The sequence below is a fragment of the Hyla sarda genome, chromosome 5 (assembly GCF_029499605.1).
Source record: "Hyla sarda isolate aHylSar1 chromosome 5, aHylSar1.hap1, whole genome shotgun sequence".
Classification (NCBI taxonomy): domain Eukaryota; kingdom Metazoa; phylum Chordata; class Amphibia; order Anura; family Hylidae; genus Hyla; species Hyla sarda.
In genome coordinates this window covers 300,583,431-300,604,759 of record NC_079193.1, presented here as the reverse complement: position 1 = coordinate 300,604,759, position 21,329 = coordinate 300,583,431, and the positions used below count along the sequence as shown (strand labels likewise).

General features: G+C 43.0%; 1 protein-coding gene across 4 annotated transcripts in view; it reads right to left on the bottom strand.

Annotated features, from left to right (window-relative positions):
* Positions 1 to 21,329, bottom strand: part of MTFR1 (mitochondrial fission regulator 1) — a 63,899-nt gene that overhangs the window by 17,229 nt on the left and 25,341 nt on the right. For all 4 annotated transcript variants that reach the window (XR_008844251.1, XM_056522041.1, XM_056522043.1 and 1 more), the window contains exons 3-5: positions 17,288 to 17,430; positions 7,208 to 7,306; positions 904 to 1,016 (exon numbers count right to left, since the gene is read on the bottom strand). Coding sequence is in view for 3 of the 4 variants with exons in the window: in XM_056522041.1 (XP_056378016.1) it covers positions 904 to 1,016; positions 7,208 to 7,306; positions 17,288 to 17,350 (275 nt within the window). In the remaining variant the exon portion in view is untranslated. The remainder of the gene's footprint in view (positions 1 to 903; positions 1,017 to 7,207; positions 7,307 to 17,287; positions 17,431 to 21,329) is intronic.

Below are 21,329 nucleotides of genomic sequence, written 5' to 3'. Positions count from 1 at the left end.
ACCTAAGTGACAGGGCAAGAGCGTTGGGTGATAGGATTTCCATTGCCCTGCAGCTGCCAAGTGTCCTCCTTGTGATACCATGGGGCACTGAGGGAGGCATCAGTGACACGTCCACCTTACCTTTGCAGATGGGTGTGATGCAGTGTACTGTACATGACAGGATGTGTTTGTTATGTCAAAACATCATGTCTACCATATCCAGTGGATCCAGTTGAGCGGGATGTTCTCTGCAAAACTGACTTTAACAGGCTGAGCCCCAGTGCATATGGAAATAGTAGCCCAGTAGAAGTGCTAGTGATCTGACTATTTAAAAAGTATTTCTATCCCATATTGCCTTGATGCTCTAGCCTTGCTTAGACACTGTTCACATGTATCATGGCTTCTGCTTGTAACAAACAGGAACACCATGCCGGATCATTCAACTGACATTGAAAGGACCTTGTTAATTTAAAATGGGGTCTGTCAGGTATATCTGGTTTTGATCATTTTGATGACAAGAACTGCGATCTGACCTGAGCCTACACTGCAAATATGATCGCTGCTTTAAATATGGGGCAAAAGACTTCTAAAGTTATACATTACTCCAGTGTTTCCCAACCAGGGTGCCTCCAGCTGTTGAAAAACTACAACTCCCAGCATGCCCGGACAGCCAAAGGCTGTCCAGGCATGCTGGGAGTGGTAGTTTTACAACATCTGGAGACACCCTGGTTGGGAAACACCCCATTACTCTGTAGTGTAACTCATGTAAACCTTTAATCGTGGCCAAGTAAGGTCACCAACGGAGAATGTACACAGAACTAGCGAAAAGTTCTTTCCTCCTACATGGGAGAATATAATAGCACTACAAAGAATCAGGAAACAGATCTACTACATACCAAACAATACTAAGTTTTCTGCACTCACCTGAGTCTCGCACTTGCTTCTGCCTCCTCATCTACGACCCAGCCTACATCAGCAAATGAAGCTACGGCTCCATTTAGACTCCTGCCATTTATTGCTACAGGATATGGAATAAGCTGAAAAAAATACAAATTCCTAATCATAACTAAGCATGGTACTTTATTTTATGTGATAAAAGGATATGCAAAGCAGTTCTCACACACCACCTTTTCCAGGAAGGTTTACTCTAACTAGGAGTTTTAGAACATGACTGGGAATGTATGCCAATCCAGAAATCTCTGGCTTGGCATACATTCCCAGTCATTTTCTAAGACTCCTAGTTGAAGTGAAACACTGTCTGTAAGGGAAAGCTACCTGGAAAAGGTGGTGTGAGAAATGTTTTCTACATCCTTTCTTCCAAGAATTCCTAGTGGAACAAGAATGGCCTATAAGTCTTCACACATCTTTATAATGCTCTCCTTATAGGGGCACTCCATTGCCCCAGCGCTCAAAACATTTTGTTCCAAGCTATGGGTGCAGGCTGCGAGGGTCGTGACATCACTCCCCCTCCCTCAATGCAAGTCTATGGGAGGGGGTGTGGGGTCAGCAATGCCCCTCCCATAAACATGCATTGAGGGGGTGTGACATGACCTCACAAAGGGAGTGTCAGTGACGTCGCAACCACAGCAACTCAAACCCAGCGTTGGGAGCAAAGTTTTCTGAGCGCTGGGGCAATAGAGTACCCCTTTAACCTCTTAAGGACCCATGGCATACCTGTATGCCCTGTGTGCTCCCGTTCTATAACGGGTGGACCCATGGCTAATAGCGCGCGGCACTGATCGCGGTGCGGCGCTATTAACCCTTTAGACACAGCGTTCAAAGTTGATTGCCTCATCTAAAGTGAAAGTAAACTAATGCCGGTTAGCTCAGGGGGCTGTTCGGGACCGCCACAGTAAAATCGCGGTGTCCCGAACAGCTATAGGGCACGAAGAGGGTCTCCTACCTTGCCTCCTGGTGTCCGATCGCCAAATGACTGCTCATTGCCTGAGATCCAGGCACTAGCAGTCAAGCGGCAGAATCATCGATCAATGGTTTCCTATGAGAAACCAGTGCTCAATGTAAAAGCTCAGTGTGTGCAGTGTTATAGCCCCCTATGGAGGCTATAACATTGCAAAAAAAAAATTAAAATAGAGAGAAAAAAAAAGTGACTAAAGATCATTTAACCCCTTCCCTAATAAAAGTTTGAATCACTCCCCTTTTCCCATTTAAAAAAAAACAAAAAAAACGTGTAAATAGAAATTACCATATGTGGTATCACCGCGTGCCGAAATGTCCAAATTATAAATATATATATTTAATTAAACCGCACTTTCAATGGCGTACACGCAAAAAAAAATTCCAAAGTCCAAAATAGTGTATTTTTGGTCACTTTTTATATCATGAAAAAAATTAATAAAAAGTCCGATCAATAAGTCCAATCAATACAAAATGGTAACGTTAAAAACTTCAGATCACTGCGCAAAAAATTAGCCCCATACGCGGAAATATAAAAAAGTTATAGGGGTCAGAAGTTGACCATTTTAAACATATAAATTTTCCTGCATGTGGTTATGATTTTTTTTTCAGAAGCGCGACAAAATCAAACCTATATAAGGAGGGTATCATTTTAATCATGAAGAAACTGAAGCCTCCAAAATTTACAAAATGGTGTTTTTTCTTCAATTTTGTTGCACAATTATTTTTTTTTTCTCTTTCACCATAGATTTTTGGGTAAAATGACTGACGTCATTACAAAGTAGAATTGGTGGCGCAAAAAATAAGCCATCATATGGATTTTTATGTGCAAAATTTAAAGAAATATGATTTTTTTAAGCTAAGAATGGAAAAACCCAGGGTCCTTAAGGGGTTATCCAGGAAAAAAAAATTTTTTAGATATCAACTGGCTCCAGAAAGTTGAACAGATTTGTAAATTACTTCTATTAAAAAATCTTAATCCTTTCAGTACTTATGAGCTTCTGAAGTTTAGGTTGTTCTTTTCTGTCTAAGTGCTCTCTGATGACACGTGTCTCGGGAACCGCCCAGTTTAGCAGAGGTTTGCTATGGGAATTTGCTTCTAAACTGGGCGTTTCCCGAGACACGTGTCATCAGAGAGCACTTAGACAGAAAAGAACAACCTTAACTTCAGAAGCTCATAAGTACTGAAAGAATTAAGATTTTTTAATAGAAGTAATTTACAAATCTGTTTAACTTTCTGGAACCAGTTGATATATAAAAAAAATAGTTTCTTCCTGGAATACCCCTTTAAGGAGAAACTAAATCTCTTTTGGTCTTACATTGTATGCAGCACCACTCACAATTTAGGAGATGCAATGAACATTATGATTCTTGTATTTGCTGAATACGGTATATACAGAATAGGACATGCAATAAATGAAGATCACCACAAGTCACAAGTGTCCGATAAGTGATAATGAAATAAAACTATTAGAAAAAAAAAAAAAATGTTGACTTTACAAAACCTGACTATTACAAGTCACAGACAAACATGCATGAGAACACCGAACATGCAGCACTCATCGAGCACTGACCTACGGGGGTTCAGACGCTCGATCCTTCATAGAACAGATGAAGCAGGTAAAGAGATATAGCAGTTGAAGGTTTAGTGCAATATAAAGAAATACTCAGAAAAAAAAGCATTTAACACTCCACAAAACATGTCTCTGTTTCCATGCACCCTAAAAGATACAGAGGGAGATATATCAAGGGATTTAAGAAGCTTTTTTGCTTCCTAAAGTCACCCAAAATGTTGCAAGTGCACCTTACCAATTTTTTGCACGACTTTTGTGGGTAAGCAAAAAATACCAATCAGCCCTACCTAAGCAATTTTCCGTTTTTACTTTGCAGTGGTCCAGGATTTATCATTGCGAATGTCGCACCCAAGCAAATAAATGTCGCAAACCCCCTTCAAAAAGTCGCAAGTGTAAGCAAGGTCAGACTTGGTTTACAAACTTGCCTATGACAGCATTTTCTAAAAGTCGCAGTGAGACTTTTTGTACTTTCATTTTCACAGGCACGGTGGAGATGTACAGGAGGGTGACAATCTTATCACCAACCCGCACATCTCCCACCCATGAAACACTACTACAACTCCCAGCATGTCCTTACTGTGAGGACATGCTGGGAATTGTAGTTGTGCGGCACTGGGGGAGTGTGTTAGATGGGCGGGCGGATGACAAGCTTGTCACCCGCCCGTGCCGCATGTCTACAACTCCCAGCATGTCCTTACAGTAAGGGCATGCTGGCAGTTGTAGTCATGTAGTGGGGGGCAGGTGAGAAGCTTGTTACCCGCTTGCACATCTCCCCCCAGTCCTGCTGCATGACTACAACTCCCTTTATGTCCTTACTGTAAGGGCATGCTGGGAGTTGTAGTCATGCGGTGCAGGCAGGAAATGTGCGGGTGGGTTACAATAAATGTACTAACCTATTTTCCTTTTTTTTTTTTTCCCCTTCTCATTTCAGATCCGTTTATCCTGTGGACTACGACAATTTTTTTATTTTTTTTTATTTTTTTTATGTCAAAATGGTTAACGAGGGCTTGTGAGGGAGTGTTTTTTGAAATAAAAGTTTTAAACTTTTGTTTTCCTCTATTTACTTTACAGGCTTAGTAGTGGAAGCTGTCTAATAAACAGAATCCATTACTAAGCCAGGGCTTAGCATTAGCACCAAAAACATCTAGTGCTAACCCCCAATTATTACACCGGTACCCACCGCCACAGGGGTGCCCGGAAGAGCCGATACCAACATGCCTGGAGCGTCAAATATGGCACTGCTGGGCCTAGGCGGTAACAGGCTGGCATTATTTAGGCTGGGGAGGGACAGTAACATTGATAAGGGTCTTCGTGTGGAGTACACATTTAAGGGCCTAAGCCTTAGGCTATGTTCACACTTCAAGAACGTCTGTATGAAAAATCTCTGTTGGGACATTACGCAGACTGAGGGCATCGGCATAACATGCCAGTACTAGGATTGCATGGGAATGTGCCATCTCAAAAGATGTCTATGCATTCCGTGCGAGCTTTGCAGAAAGAATGGACAGGTTCATTCTTTCTGCAGACACGGAAATTGGAATTTCGGTGCTAGAAACATCTGGATCAGATATTCCCCTTGTGCACAGCACAGCAGAATCAAATTGAATATGATGGGACTCTGCTACTGTTGTGGAAATTCCGGATGTGTGAACATGACCTTACAGCAGTGTATTCCAAACAATGTGCCTCCAGCTGTTGCAAAACTACAACTCCCAGCATGCCTGGACAGCTGTTGGCGCACTGTTTGCAAATAAATTAATAAATAAATACTTTAGGCCCCTTTCACACTACAGGTATAATGGATGGAAAAAAAAAAAAAAAAGGATGCAATAACTGGTAATAACGGATGATAACTGATGACCATCATCCATTATTTTTATTGGGCTTTTTCTTTAAAAAAAAAAAATGATGTTGTTCATCAGTTATCATCCATTATTACCAGTTACAGTCATTTTTTTTTATCAGGTTTTTAACCCTTCTTTGTAAAGCTGTACTGAGCATGCTCAGTACAAAAAAAAAAAAAGGAGGGTAAAAACCCTGACAATAACTGATAACGGATGTTTTTTTTTTTTTTTTTTTTTTCCCAACATCCAGTTCCCATAGACTTCAATGTTAAATTTTTCACCATTTTTTTTTTGCCGGACCAAAAAGTAGTGCATGCACAGTCTTTGGCGTCGGCAAAAATAACTGACATTAGTAAAAGTGGACGTGCCTGATGCAAAAGGATGTTCAAAAAATCCCATTGACATGAATGGGATTATTTGACGGCCGTTCTCAGGACTTTTTGCCGGGAGTAATAACGGAGGTTTTTTACAGGATGATACCTGTAGTGTGAAAGGGGCCTTACAGGGGTGACCTATGCTGTGTAATCCTTTATTTTTATACAAATTGATAGTTCTTTAACCCCTTGCAATCAGCATATTCTCTGTGGGACCACAGGACAAAAATGCACACAGTATGCACCGTAAGATCATGAGAAACTGGTCAGAAACGGTCCTGGACTCTCTCTAATCCTAAAGTTTGGGGAAAGTATTAGGTGGGGGAGTGTAAATCCGCACAAAGTTAGGGAGTTGCTATGCTCAAACCTAAAAAAACACCTAAAAAAAAATGTAAATGCTAGCTTGTTCATCCGCACCTTACACAGGCCAGGTATGTCTTCAGGAGGATTAGAAAGTACCGTAAACATAAATGGAATTTTCATTCAGCACAATACACTTACTGTTTTATGAGAGAACAAAGATATCCTTGTCCGGACTATACAAGTATTTGCATCGCTCCCACATTCCCCTTACAGTCTCCTGAATAATCTACATAGGAAAACATGGTGCAGGGAATTCTTCAGTCACCCACACACTTATAACAGCTACATAACCCATCCTTTATTACTATTATAAGACACTGGGTTCATATCATGTACACATTATGGCAACTACTACGTGGAATCTGCTAAAAGTTTTCAGAACAAGTCCATTACCTCATGAATAATGGGCATGTAGGAATATCATGAACCAGAAATAACCTTTACATTCTTCTTGTTTTATACCCTCTGTAACAACAATGGGGCAGATTTACTATTGCAAATGCACAAAAAGTCTGACAAGATTTGCGCAAAACTTGGAGGCACCCTGATTGGGAAACACTGGTCTATGGGGATGGCAATGTCCACATGGTTCTAATATACCCTCGGATTCTCTGGCTAGAGAATCCTTAAAGGGGTACTCCGGTGGAAAAATCATTTTTTTTTTTTTAAATGAACTGGTGCCAGAAAATTAAACAGATTTGTAAATTACTTCTATTAAAAAAATCTTTATCCTTCCAGTACTTATTAGCAGCTGTATACTACAGATGAAATTCTTTGTTTTTTGAATTTCTTTTTTGTCTTGTCCTCGGTGCTCTCTGCTGACACCTCTGTCCGTGTCAGGAACTGTCCAGAGCAGCATAGGTTTGCTATAAGGATTTTCTCCTGCTCTGGACAGTTTCTGATACGGGCATCAAGGATAAAGATTTTTTTAATAGAAGTAATTCACAAATCTGTTTAATTTTCTGGCACCAGTTCATTTAAAAAATAAAAAAAAATTGTTTTCCACCGGAGTACCCCTTTAATATGAGGACTTATTTGAGTGCACAGGGAATGAGAAATGGCTTCAGAACAAAACTGTACAAAGACATCGCACATCAACAGACAAAAACAACAAAACACTACAATGCATATATCTGCTGAGCATGGAAAGGCCTCATACCTGCAAATGAACTCTCGGTGACTGTAAAATGGAGAGATTAGAACCTATTTTCCGGACTAAACTCCGAGAAGATCCATATTGTTTTCCTGACCAAAGTGCCTAAAACCAAATCAAAATACATGAGAAAAAGCATATAATATCAGGGACTCAATTCATCACGACACAATGTCACAGAAACATTTCCATCCCAAGTGACCAATACAATTTATTTAATAGGTTTTATTTTTCAGGCTTTGTTCACAATACTGGCTCTGTGGTTTTTGATGGCAACATAACGGACACTTACTGCGAGCACACAGGCGATTTTGCCATTTTGTTATACAAATACTAGCATCAAACAGGAGTAAGGGAACTGCAGATCGATAGAAAAAAAGAAATATCTTCATTCTTAAAAAAGGGGTTTTCTGAGCAAAAAAGTTAACTTTTTAGATATGCTTCCCTGTGCAGTAAAAAAAACCTAGTCCGCATATCCACCTCCAATGCTGATGCCATTCTGTCTGTGCCCAGTCCCTGTAGAAGTCCTCTTTTTTCTTGATTATGTGATATGTTCAGCAGGTAATGCCTTCTCAGCTAATCACTGCACGAACAGTCATCTGAAGCAGGAAGAAGAGAAGCGCAGCAGAGAGCATGGCATCCATAAGGAGCAAGGGAGGAGAGTATGGGATTTTGTTGTTTTTACTGCACTTGTTATCCAAGTTACAATTAGGCCAGTGTCACACACATCATTTTTTGCTGCTGCAGTATTCGAGCCAAAGCAACAACTGTTAACGGGAGGCAGAAGTACAAGTCCTTAATTTATATTGCAACTCCTTTCAAATCCTCTTCTGGCTTTGGCTCAAAAGACAATAAAAATTGCCAAAAAAGCCTGTGTGTGGATCCACCCTTAGGGTGCATTCACACGGGTGTATTTGTCAGCGGATTCGCTGACAAAGGCCCCTAAAGTGCTTCCCTCTTTGTGCCTGCTAATAGTGGCAATCCGCCGCTACCAGCAGCCACACTGCGATGTGAGAGTTACCCTGAAGTGTACTCGCACACATCGCGGCCGCTCTCTGTGTAGCTCAGGGAGCCGGGGGAGCGGCCGCGATGTGCGGAAACACTGCGACTCGCACTTCACAGTGAGTCTGCTGGTAGCGGCTGATTGCAGTTATTAGCAGGCACAAAGAGGGCAGCACTTTAGGGGGCTGACAAATACGCCCGTGTGAATGCACCTGCGCAGTGACTGCAGATTAGAACCTGTGCTCAGTCATTTAGTTTACATTGAAATCTGCAACAGAAAATCCTGTGCATCAAGTCTGCGTACGTGTGAACGTACCCTTACAGATTTTTTTGGGGGCATGATAGGTAAACCTCAATGGTTCCCGGGAGGAAAAGAAAGAAAACCCTTAAACTTAATAACCTGTAGATCCATCTTTATCAGAAATCACTTCCAACAAACATTTCCTGTGGCTGCAAATAAGATTTGCACAATGTTGAAGAGGAATTCTGAACCATTCGTCACTGCAAGCAAGTTTCAGTTCATTAATATTACTAGGATACCCTGTGTGTACAACCCTATTCAGGTCATGTCACAACAACTTGATAGGGTTTAGACGGGGGTGTTCCCATCTTGCAGTTTGGCCTGCTTGCGGCTGATGGAGGTGGTTGGGAAGGCAGCTCCCTATTGGGGCAATTTTTCAAAAACTTGTGCAGAAGAAAACTTGACCAGTTGCCCATAGCAACCAATCAGATTGCGTCCATTATTTATTTCTTTAAAACATCCACAAAAAAAAATAAAAGGTTGCTACGGGCAGGTGATCAAGTTTTCTTCTGCACAGGTTTTATTAAATGTCTCCAATTGACTTTAAAGAGTGCCTGTCATCAAATAAACTGTTCTAAACTACCTCAGACTATGTTCCCTAACTACTCCTAACACCCCTCCAGCCCTTTAAAGCTCTGAATTTTTTTAAAAAAAGCTGTGTAGCTTACCTTTATTCTTGCTCACATAGTGAAATTTCCCAGCAGGAGAAAGTGGGCGTTTCCCAGCAGGCATGACATCACTGAAGCCTGCTGGGGGGCCACTTCCACCCTCACATGGTAGCAGCACTGCGATGAATAGAAGACCTCAAGCTCTGTACATGTTTCAGTCTGTGTTGCCATCAGTGAGGCTCCCCTGCAGCCTTCAGTCTGTGCAACTTTCTTTGAGAATCTGTGGAGCTTTCACTTTCTGTGCAGCTGTCAAACAAGCTTAGTGCAGCCAAAAGTACTTCCCGAGTTTGGACTCCTGCCAGGCCTGGAGGAGACCAAACTCCCTGTATTAATTGTGACAGGTAACAGAACACCGCCACCTGTTTTTTTATATTACATTTTAAACATATTTATGTTGATCATTTTAAAAGCAAGTGATTGGGAAAGTGTCTGCTAATTACACAAGGAACACTATACTAAAAGTTTTATTTGGTGACGGGTACTCTTTAAGGGAAGTTGTGTAAACAGTGTAGAACTACAAAATACATTGTTCACGGTTACACCTTTAGTTAACCCCTTAAGGACGCAGGGTTTTTGCATTTTTGCATTTTGATTTTTTTCCTCATCACCTTCCAAAATCATAACTTTCAATTTTGCACCTAAAATTCCATATGAAGGCTTATTTTTTGCACCGCCAATTCTACTTTGCAGTGACATTAGTCATTTTATCAAAATATCGACGGCGAAGCGGATTTTTTTTTTTTTATTGTGCGACAAAATAGAAGAAAAAAAATGCCATTTTATAACTTTTGGGGGCTTCTGCTTCTACGCAGTTATCATAATGGTGAACTCGTGGTAAACGTAATCTTAACTCTATGTAACCTTTATCAGGCGCTTTGTTTGATTGTATGTTACTATTGTTACGTCATGTTGGCGTTTTTTGTAATTTTGTTTGTGAGAAAATATGAAAAAACTTTCTTCAATAAAGATTTATTGAACATAAAAATGACATCTTATCTTTATTCTGTAGGTCCATACGGTTAAAATGGTACCCTACTTGTATAGGTTTGATTTTGTATTACTTCAAAAAATAAAATAAAAAATACATTTAGGAAAATGTATACGTTTAAAATGGTCATCTTCTGACCCCTATAACTTTTTCATTTTTCTGTGTAAGGGCCGGTATGAGGGCTCATTTTTTGCACCGTGATCTGAAGTTTTTATCGGTACAATTTTTATATTGATCAGACTTTTTGATCACTTTTTATTCATTTTTCCATTATATAAAGAGTGACCAAAATACCCTATTTTGGACTTTGGAATTTTTTGAGCATAAGCCATTGACCGTGCGGTTTAATTAACAATATATTTTTATAGTTGGGAAATTTCCGCACGCGGCGATACCACAAGTTTATTTTTATTTACGCAGTTTTATTTTATTTTTTTTTATAAATGGGAAAAGGGGGGTGATTCTTACTTTTATTAGGGAAGGTGTTAACCCCTTAAGGACCCATCCCAAATATACCTTAAGGACCCGGCCATTTTTTTAACATCTGACCACTGTCACTTCAAGCATTAATAACTCTGGGATGCTTTTACCTTTCATTCTGATTTAGAGATGGTTTTTTCGTGACATATTCTACTTTATGTTAGTGGTAAAATTTTGTCGATACTTGCATCATTTCATGGTGAAAAATTCCAAAATTTGATGAAAAAATTGAAAATGTTGCATTTTTTTAACTTTGAAGCTCTCTGCTTATAAGGAAAATGGATATTCCAAATAAATTATACATTGATTGACATATACAATATGTCTACTTTATGTTGGCATCATAAAGTTTACATGTTTTTACTTTTGGAAGACATCAGAGGGCTTCAAAGTTCAGCAGCAATTTTCAAATTGTTCACAAAATTTTCAACATCGGAATTTTTCAGGGACCAGTTCAGGTTTGAAGTGGATTTGAAGGGCCTTCATATTAGAAATACCCACAAATGACCCCATTATAAAAACTGCACCCCTCAAAGTATTCAAAATGACATTCAGTAAGTGTGTTAACCCTTTAGGTGTTTCACAGGACTAGCAGCAAAGTGAAGGAGAAAATTCAAAATCTTCATTTTTTACACTCATGTTCTTGTAGACCCAGTTTTTGAATTTTTACAAGTGGTAATAGGAGAAAAAGCCCCCAAAATTTGTAACCCAATTTCTCTCGAGCAAGGAAATACCTCATATGTGTATGTCAAGTGTTCGGCGGGCACAGTAGGGAAGGAGCGACAATGAGATTTTGGAGAGTGAATTTTTCTGAAATGTTTTTTTGGGGGGCATGTCACATTTAGAAAGCCCCTATGGTGCCATAACAGCAGAAAACACCACATGGCATACCATTTTGGAAACTACACCCCTCAAGGCACGTAACAAGGGGTCCAGTTAGCCTTAACACCCCACAGGTGTTTGACAATTTTTCATTAAAATCGGATGTGTAAATGGAAAAAAAAATATTCACACTAAAGTGCAGTTTTCCCCCCAGATTTACCATTTTTACAAAGGGTAATGGGAGAAAATGCCCCCCCAAATTTGTAACCCCATCCCTTCTGAGTACGGAAATACCCCATGTTAGGACGTAAAATGCTTTGCGGGTGAACTACAATGCTCAGAAGAGAAGGAGTCACATTTGGCTTTTTGAAAGCAACTTTTGCCGAAATGGTTTTTTGGGGGCATGTCGCATTCAGGAAGCCCATGTGGTGCCAGAACAGCAAAAAATACCTACATGGCATACTATTTTGGAAACTACACCCCTCAAGGAAATACCCCATGTTAGGGCGTAAAATGCTCTGCTGGCGAACTACAATGCTCAGAAGAGGAGGAGCTCCATTGAGCTTTTGGAAAGAGAATTCGTTTGGAATGGTAGTCAGGGGCCATGTGCGTTTACAAAGCCCCCCGTGGTGCCAGAACAGTGGACCCCCCCACATGTGACCCCATTTTGGAAACTACACCCCTCACAGAATTTAATAAGGGGTGCAGTGAGTATTTACACCCCACAGATCTTTGGAACAGTGGGCTGTGCAAATGAAAAATTTTATTTTTCATTTTTACGGACCACTGTTCCAAAAATCTGTCAGACACCTGTGGGGCGTAAATTCTCTATGTACCCCTTATTACATTACGAGAGGGGTGTAGTTTCCAAAATGGGGTCACATGTGTCGGGGGTCATTTGTTCTGGCACTATGGGGGCTTTGTTAACACATGTGGCCTTCAACTCCGGACAAATTTTCTCTACAAAATCCCAATGGCGCTCTTCTCTTCTGAGCATTGTAGTTTGCCCGCAGAGCACTTTAAATTCACATATGGGGTATGTTCTTACTCAGAAGAGATGGGGTTACAAATTTGGGGAGCTTTTTTCCTATTTTCCCTTGTGAAAATGAAAAATTTAGGGTAACACCAGCATTTTAGTGAAAAAAAATATAATTTTTTTCATTTTCCCATCCAAATTTAATGAAAATTCGTCAAACACCTGTGGGGTGTTCAAGCTCACTATACCCCTTGTCACGTTCGGTGAGGGGTGTAGTTTCCAAAATGGGGTCACATGTGGGTATTTATTTTTTTGCGTTTGTCAGAACCGCTGTAAAATCGGCCACCCCTGTGCAAATCACCAATTTAGGCCTCAAATGTACATGGTGCGCTCTCATTCCTGAGCCTTGTTGTGCGTCCGCAGAGCAATTTACGCCCACATCTGGGGTATTTCCGTACTCGGGAGAAATTGAGTTACAAATTTTGGGGGTCTTTTTCTCCTTTTACCGCTTGTGGAAATAAAAAGTATGGGGCAACACCTGCATGTTAGTGTAAAAAAAAAAAAAAATTTACACCAACATGCTGGTGTAGCCCCCAACTTTTCCTTTTTACAAGCGGTAAAAGGAAAAAAAAAAAGACCCCCAAAATTTGTAGTGCAATTTCTCCCGAGTACGGCGATACCCCATATATGGCCCTAAACGGTTTCCTTGAAATACGACAGGGCTCCGAAGTGAGAGAGCGCCATGCGCATTTGAGGACTAAATTAGGGATTGCATAGGGGTATTCTACACCAGTGATTCCCAAACAGGGTGCCTCCCGCTGTTGCTAAACTCCCAGCATGCCTGGACAGTCAGTGGCTGTCCAGAAATGCAGGGAGTTGTTGTTTTGCAACAGCTGGAGGCTCCGTTTTGGAAACCCTGCCGTACAAGACGTTTTTAATTTTTATTGGGGGGGGGGGGGGGCAGTGTAAGGGGGTGTATATGTTGTGTTTTACCCTTTATTATGTGGTAGTGTAGTGTTTTTAGGATACATTCGCATTGGGGGGTTACGGTGAATTTCCCGCTAGGAGTTTGCGCTGTGGCAAAATATATGCCGCAGCCCAAACTTGAAGCAGGAAATTTACTGTAAACCTGTCCATGTGAATGTACCCTGTATATTCAGATGGGGGGGGGGGAAACCTCCAGCTGTTTCAAAACTAAAACTCCCAGCATGTACTGACAGACCGTGCATGCTGGGAGTTGTACTTTTGCAACAGCTGGAGGCACACTGGTTGGAAAACCTTCAGTTAGGTTCTGTTACCTAACTCAGTATTTTCCAACCAGTATGCCTCCAGCTGTTGCAAAACTACAACTCCCAGCATGTACTAATCACCGAAGGACATGCTGGGAGATGTAGTTATGCAACAGCTGGAGGTACCCAACTACAACTCACAGCATGCCGAGACAGCTGTTTGCTTTCTGGGCATGCTGGGATTTGCAGTTTTGCAACATCTGGAGAGCTACAGTTTTTAGACCAGTGCACAGTGATCTCCAAACTGTGGACCTCCAGATGTTGCAAAACTACAACTCCCAGCATGCCCAGACAACAAACAGCTATGTGGGCATGCTAGGAGTTGTAGTTTTGCAAGATCTGGAGGGATATAGTTTAGAGACCACTGTATAGTGGTCTAAAACTGCAGCCCTCCAGCTGTTGCAAAACTACATTTTCCAGCATGCCCAAACAGCTCTCTGGGCATGCTGGGAGTTGTAGTTTTGCAACATCTGGAGGGCTACAGTTTAGAGACCACAGTCTCAGACTGTAGCCCTCCAGATCAACTTACCGGCTTCCGTAGGATCCCGGGAGCCGTCCTGACGCAGGTCACGCCGCCCGCCAATCACCGTCGCCGCAGCCTCCGCACCGGTAAGTGGACGTCGGCGCCCGGTCCCCTTCGGTTCCCCATTCTGCCCCGCCTATTGTGGGTGGGCAGGACGGGGAAAACGAAAGTTAACCCCCCCGCCCCCGGTCTGCTATTGGTCGTCGCCTCCGACGATCAATAGCAGACCAATAGCAGGGATAGGAGTGGTGGCACTCCTGCCACCTCACTCTTATGCCTACAGGGGGATCGTGAGTGTCTTAGACAACCGCGATCCCCCTTCTATTCCGGGTCACCATAGACCCGTATGACCCGGAATCGGCGCAAATCGAAAGTGTGAATTCACTTTGCGATTTGCGCCGGTCGCCCCAGGGGGGGCGGGGGGGGGGGTTGGGTCTAGTCTGATGACCCCCCCCTGGGCATTTGCGCGGGGTGCCTGCTGATCGATATCGACCGAAATTCCCACGGGCGTATGGATACGCCCTGGGTCCTTAAGTACCAGGACGTCAAGGCGTATCCATACACCCTAGGTCCTTAAGTGGTTAAATGATCTTTATTAACTTTTTTTTTTTTTACACTTTTATTTGCAGTGTTATAGCCCCCCTGGTGGCTATTTCACTGCACATACCGATATCATACACAGATCATTGCCGTGTATTGAAAAGGCAAAGATCAGTGTAATCGGCGGTCGATTGCTCAGGCCTGGATCTCAGGCTTGGAGCATTCAATCACCGATTGGACACGACGGAGGCAGGTGAGGGGACCTCCGCTCGGATTATAGCTGATCGGGACATTGCGATTGTCCAGATCAGCCTGACTGAGCTGCCGGGAAGCTTTTACTTTCATTTTAGATGTGGCGATCAACTTTGAACGGCGCTTCTAAAGGGTTAATAGCGCGCAGCAAAACGATCGGTGCCACACGCTATTAGCCCGGCTTTTATACGCAGGGCATACAGGTAAAAGGAAAAAGTCATCTGTTCACCCACACTAAACCCAATACACTGGGTTATATGGTGTGGGTGAGCAGGAGACTGATGAGGGGTTAATAGGTTAAATACATACCTGCACTCCGGATATCTGTCCCTCTTAAGATCTTCTTCCGTCATCCGTGAACTGCACGCTGGAGGCGGACCCACACGCTCAATATGAATATTAATTGCTGCTGGTCACGTGAGCGCTCAGTGGGCGCACCATTCACATGACCCGCAGCAATGAATATTCATATTGAGCCGGCGGGCCCGCCTCCAGTGTGCAGTTCACGGATGACGGAAGAAGATCTTCAGAGGGACAGATCTCCGGGCTGCAGGTACATAGTTAACCTGTTAACCCCTTATCAGTCTCCTGCTCACCCACACTATAACCCAGTGATCTTTTTCCTTTATGGAAAAAGCATAGCTCACAGCGCTACTCTATTCCCCAGCCTGTTGCAAAACTACAACTCCCAGCATTCCAGGACAGCCTTTCCTACAGGATGGGGGAACACTGAAGTAGACAAGATAATGACATACACCAGATCTCCAGACAGAATGAGTCACTGTTAAAAATCTTCTGCGTTCTTAAGAGTAAGTACATGTAGGAATCAGACCGTTTTTATTTATCTTCCCCAATGTGCTCTATAAAATACATGATCAGCACATCTGTGTGTCAGATTGTGTCAGTCCATTATTGTGACCGATAATCACATTTTGTTCGTAAACAATGCAGAAATCAAGGTAGGGTTCACTTACTTTTCTTGCAAAATAAATACAGCTGTACTTTGGATTTCACACAACACCTTTGGTGCCAGCAAAGAAAACCTTGATCTAGTGTTTATTTACTCAAGTTGTTCATGTGATGTTCCAATCCCTCCATGTCGTACCAAATATGAGTAAATAGAAACTTTTTTCAGTGTGATTTCATGTGTTATTTTTTGCATGTAAATGCTCAAATGGGCACTGTCAGATTCAAAAACTTTTGATATGTTGTATATCTTCGAAAAAACATTAACCTTTCTAATATACTTCTTAAGAAAATTGTATTTCTCTTTTATCCAAGCTGAAGAACAGGCATGGACAAAGTCCAGTAAGTGAAGGTGGGCTAGTACTCCTCTGTGCTCTCTCCTGTCTGATAGCACTCCTCTGTGCTCTCTCCTGTCTGATAGCACTCCTCTGTGCTCTCTCCTGTCTGATAGCACTCCTCTGTGCTCTCTCCTGTCTGATAGCACTCCTCTGTGCTCTCTCCTGTCTGATAGCACTCCTCTGTGCTCTCTCCTGTCTGATAGCACTCCTCTGTGCTCTCTCCTGCCTGATAGGACTCCTCTGTGCTCTCTCCTGCCTGATAGGACTCCTCTGTGCTCTGTCCTCCTGTCTGACCAATCATTTAAAAGGAAAAAAAAAGGAAAAAAAAGAAAAGACTCATAGCGGCAAGTCAGAAGTTTTGATCAGTCGGAGTCTGGTTGCTGAGATATCCATCTATTACAAAAATGGATGGGCAACAATGCTCATAACATGACAAAAAAGCACTGGTACAGTGTTCCCATGTTACAGGATAAATGGGAAGGATAATATTTCCAACTTTTCACCAAGGATAAACAATTGTTTTTTATTGCTTATCATTGATTTATTGATTGTGTTGTTCATTTCCAATAGTAAATATAAGTTTATAAGCACTTTTAATCCGATTCTTGCTATCTGCAATCTTTTCAATACAATAACTGGCCCTTTAAATCACTTCTCTATTAAAATATGCACTGGATTTCCTGTATTGTATTAATACTGTGTTTTCCAACCAATGTTCCTCCAGCTGTTCCAAAACTGCAACTCCCAGCCTGCCCAGGCAGCCAAAGGCTGTCCGGACATGCTGGGAGTTGTAGTTTTGCAACAGCTGGAGGCACATTGGTTGGAAAACACAGTATTAAGGCCTTGAAATTCAGCTCCGACATACCCCACATTTCACTTACACATGCAGTCGTAATATAAAAAAGGTTACTGAAACGCTGGCATCTGACAGCAGGACTTACCGATTCCATGTTGTGGGTTAATTGTAAAACCATCCTAACTAGACATAAAAGCCAGTGCAGCATCGGACAGCACTAAATCTTTCCAAAGTTTGTCCTGTATAAACAGCCTGGGTGTGTAGGAAAGCTGCTGTTCCATTGTCAAGCTGGAAAGACAAAATGTAAACCGTTAAATCTGCCGGCCCTATAAGGAGAGGCGGCAAAGGAAAGCAAAGCTGCTAATAGCACCCAGCGGACATACACATGAAGACTGGACTAGCAAATCATGCACCTTACTATTTTTAGGATTAGTTCCTAAAGGTGCACATAGTAAAAAAGTGTTTTGCTAATCACTGCTGGAGGAGCCACTTTCATGTACTGTTAAATTCTGTGCAGGAACCAATGAGTTAACAAATTTACCAGATGCCAGATTAACGGCAGCGCATGTTTACCGGCAGAGATTAACACCTGCACCTACAAACTGATAGGATACTCTAAGGGTAGGGTCACACGTAACGGATCCGCAGCGTATTTTACTCTGCAGATCTGCTGGTGACCCGACCCATTTTGTGCCTCCAGCTGTTGCCACCCCCTGTTCCCCTGCCTCGCTTGTGGCAGCAATCTGCCGCTACAAGCTGCCACACAGATGGCAAGCGAGTTGCCGAGTCCACTCAGGTCGGGCCACGTGATGATCTGCAGCGTAAAATACGCTGCAGATTCCTTACGTGTGACCCTACCCTAAAGGGGTACTCCACTGAATTCTTTACATTTTACTATTCTGCCTGGCTGCAAAAATATAAAAACTTTAACTCACTTTCTGACACTCCCACAGTTGTGCAGATAGCTCTTTCCGGTCTTCTAGGCCCTGGTCTTACACATTCTGGGGCCCAACATGTCACACTGAGCTGAGGTTTTCGCCAGCCGCAGTGATGTCCCGCCAGGGCCGGTGACATGCTGAGAGGCAGTGTTATGGAACAGGCCTGGGAAGCAGGGAAAAGGCAGTGCCCGGGTCTGTTACATCATATTGTCGCTCAGCACATGACCAGCCGAGGCGGGACATCACTGTGGCTCAGCTCATTCTGAGGTGTCAGGCCCCAAAATGCAAAAGGAGATCGAGGCCCAGAAGACAGGCGAGCGATATCGGCGCATGGGGAGTGTCGGAAGGGGAGTTATTAAAGTTTATTTTTGTAGCCAGGCAGAATGGTAAAAAAAAAAAAAAAGTTCAGTGTAGTACCCCTTTAATGTAGCAAACAATTCAGTTTAGAAGTTCTAGATATCTTTTATGTTGGTTTGCAGGGAAAATGTCTTCTAGGGGAGACCACCAGCTGGCAGAGGGAGTCTTAAAGGCCTCACAAGGACCTCTTACTTTTATGCTGCAGGCCCAAAACTTAAGGGGGCCTATACACCAAGCTCTAGTAACCGCACATGAATTATTGCTAAATACCATTCTACACAAGTAATTCCTACTTGAAACCGAAGTACAGGTACAGCGTGGGAATTAGCAGTACTTGGCATCTGGTTACCACTGATCAGCGGTCATGTGTACCAGCAGTCTAAACTGCAAAACTAACAGGTTCTCTCAGGTGTAAGTTTTTTCATTGTTTGCTGCATTGTTTTCAAAGCACCATTCACATCAAGGTTCATATATACTAGGGATCGACCGATTATAGATATGGCCGATATTATTGGCCGATAATCACGATTTTGGGCATTATCGGTATCGGCAATTATCTTGCCGATAATGCCCCGCCCCGCCGCACCGCACCCCCCACCGTGATGCTGGGCGGTATACCGGTATGGATTTTCGCCCATACCGCTATACCGGTCGGGCCCCTCCCCCACCCTCCGAGTCAATAAAAAAAATTAAACTTACCCGTAATGGGGGTGGTCCGGGCCATCCTTCCTTCCTGTAGTGTCCGGGGGCGTTCCGGGTGAAGAATGAACCGGTCCGGGCTGTCCTTCTCCGGGGGTCATCTTCTCCACTCCGGGCAGGCTCCGGCCTAGAACGCTGCATAGACGCCGCTACGCCGTGACGTCAGGTGCGTCGCTGCGCACGGGCGTCACTGCGCAGCGGCATCTATGCAGCGTACTAGGCCGGAGCCTGCCCGGAGTGGAAAAGATGACTGCCGGAGAAGAAGGACAGCCCGGACCGGTTCACTCTTCACCCGGAACGCCCCCAGACACTACAGGAACGATGGATGGATGGCCCGGACCACCCTGACAGGTAGGGGCAGAGAAGCGGGTGGCGGCGGCGGCCTATGGCCCCGCAAAAGCCACTGCAGCGGGCGCTTTAAATCAATGATCTGTAGCGGTGTGGCAGGGGGTTAAATAGCCGATAACTTATACCGGAATATCGGTATAAGTTGTCGGCTATCGGCCCTAACCTGCACTGATTATCGGTATCGGCCCTAAAAAAACGATATCGGTCGATCCCTAATATATACACCAACCAGCCAAACCATTAAAGAAGTACTCCCGACAAATCTTTATACACATATACCCAGTCTGCCACCATTAAAATAATAAACTTTAACTTGCCTCCCGCCACTCCTCGGATGCTACCGATATCACTGTCCCATTTTCCGGCCCAATCTTTTTCCTGGTTTTGGGGCTCACATGACAATGCACTCAGCTAATCACCAGCCGAAGCAACGTCCCTTCTCAGCTGGTCATAGGCTGAGCAGCAGTGTGATGTAAGAGGCCCAGGCATCAGAAAGGTAGCCCAGGCCCATTACATCACACTGCCACTCAGCCTATGAACGGCTGAGGCAGGACATCACTGCAGCAGACAATTAGATGAGTGTTGTGTGATATGTCATGCCCCCAAACCAGGAAGAAGACAGGGGCGGGAGAAAGGGAGAGTAATATCAGCGGCATCGAGGAAGCGGGTAAAGGTAAATTAAAGTGTCAACCAGTATGACGTAGTATGACGGCACTCCGATCACAGGCGATTTCCTTTATTCCTTAATACAGGTCACAGATACATCACATGGCCCCAGTGGCACGCAGAGCTCTGACTCTAAGTATAAGTGTACCTGTTATTAACAAAAACTTTTAATATAATGTAGATAATACCATTATATGTATATTTGTAATTTTTGTCCCTGCTGCTACTGCATATGTGTCTCTATAAAGAGATCAAATACAGGAGATCAAATACAGGAAGTGTGGGTGGGCAAGCAGGGCTCTGGGCAGCGCAGGCAAGCAGGGCTCTGGGCAGCGCAGGCAAGCAGGGCTCTGGGCAGCGCAGGCAAGCAGGGCTCTGGGCAGCGAGGATCTGTGACATTCTCCCAGCAGGATGATTATGAAGCCAAGAGTCTGCACAGATCCCCGCTTGTCCTGACCACACTTCCTGTTTTTGGACTCCTCACAGAGATACAAAGGCAATAGCTGCAAGGACAGCATTTTTTCACACAAAAATATAAAAAAAATGTAATCAAGGTTTATTACAAATATACATATAATAGTATTATATACATTATATCAAAAAAGTTTATGTAAACGACAGGTACACTTTATAAAGTTTTTTATTTCATGGGTGGCAGCCCGGGCATATAGGACAAATAAAAATTTGGCCCAGAGTTCTCCTTTAAAACCAAAGTGAAGCAATTTATCTCGTGAAAATGGCATTTGTTAAGGGATGAATTAGTCAACACGTTTCCAGTCAGTTTTTCAAGGTGGTGTTTCAGAAAACATACACAGATCAGATATGTGAAAGATTTCACGTGAATGGTGATGTGAAACCAGTCCTGAATGGATGAGCCTAATACATTACCGTCAGATCCAACAAAAACATTTTTTTATATATATCACTCAGTACCTAATCGTGACCATGTACATCTCATTTTTATGTGTCTAGCACCTTTATTTTTTTATTACACTTTTAATTTAGCTCACTAGTCTGAATTCCTCTCAAAGGGAGGGGCGTGGCCTCACTGTGCAGGTCTCCGCCCCCTCCCTCAGTATGCTGTCTGCTCACATCTCCTCTAGCATTAACAAAAATACAACTCCCAGCTTGTCCTCACTGACAGTAGTGGGACACAAGCTGACAGTGGGAGGATTTTTC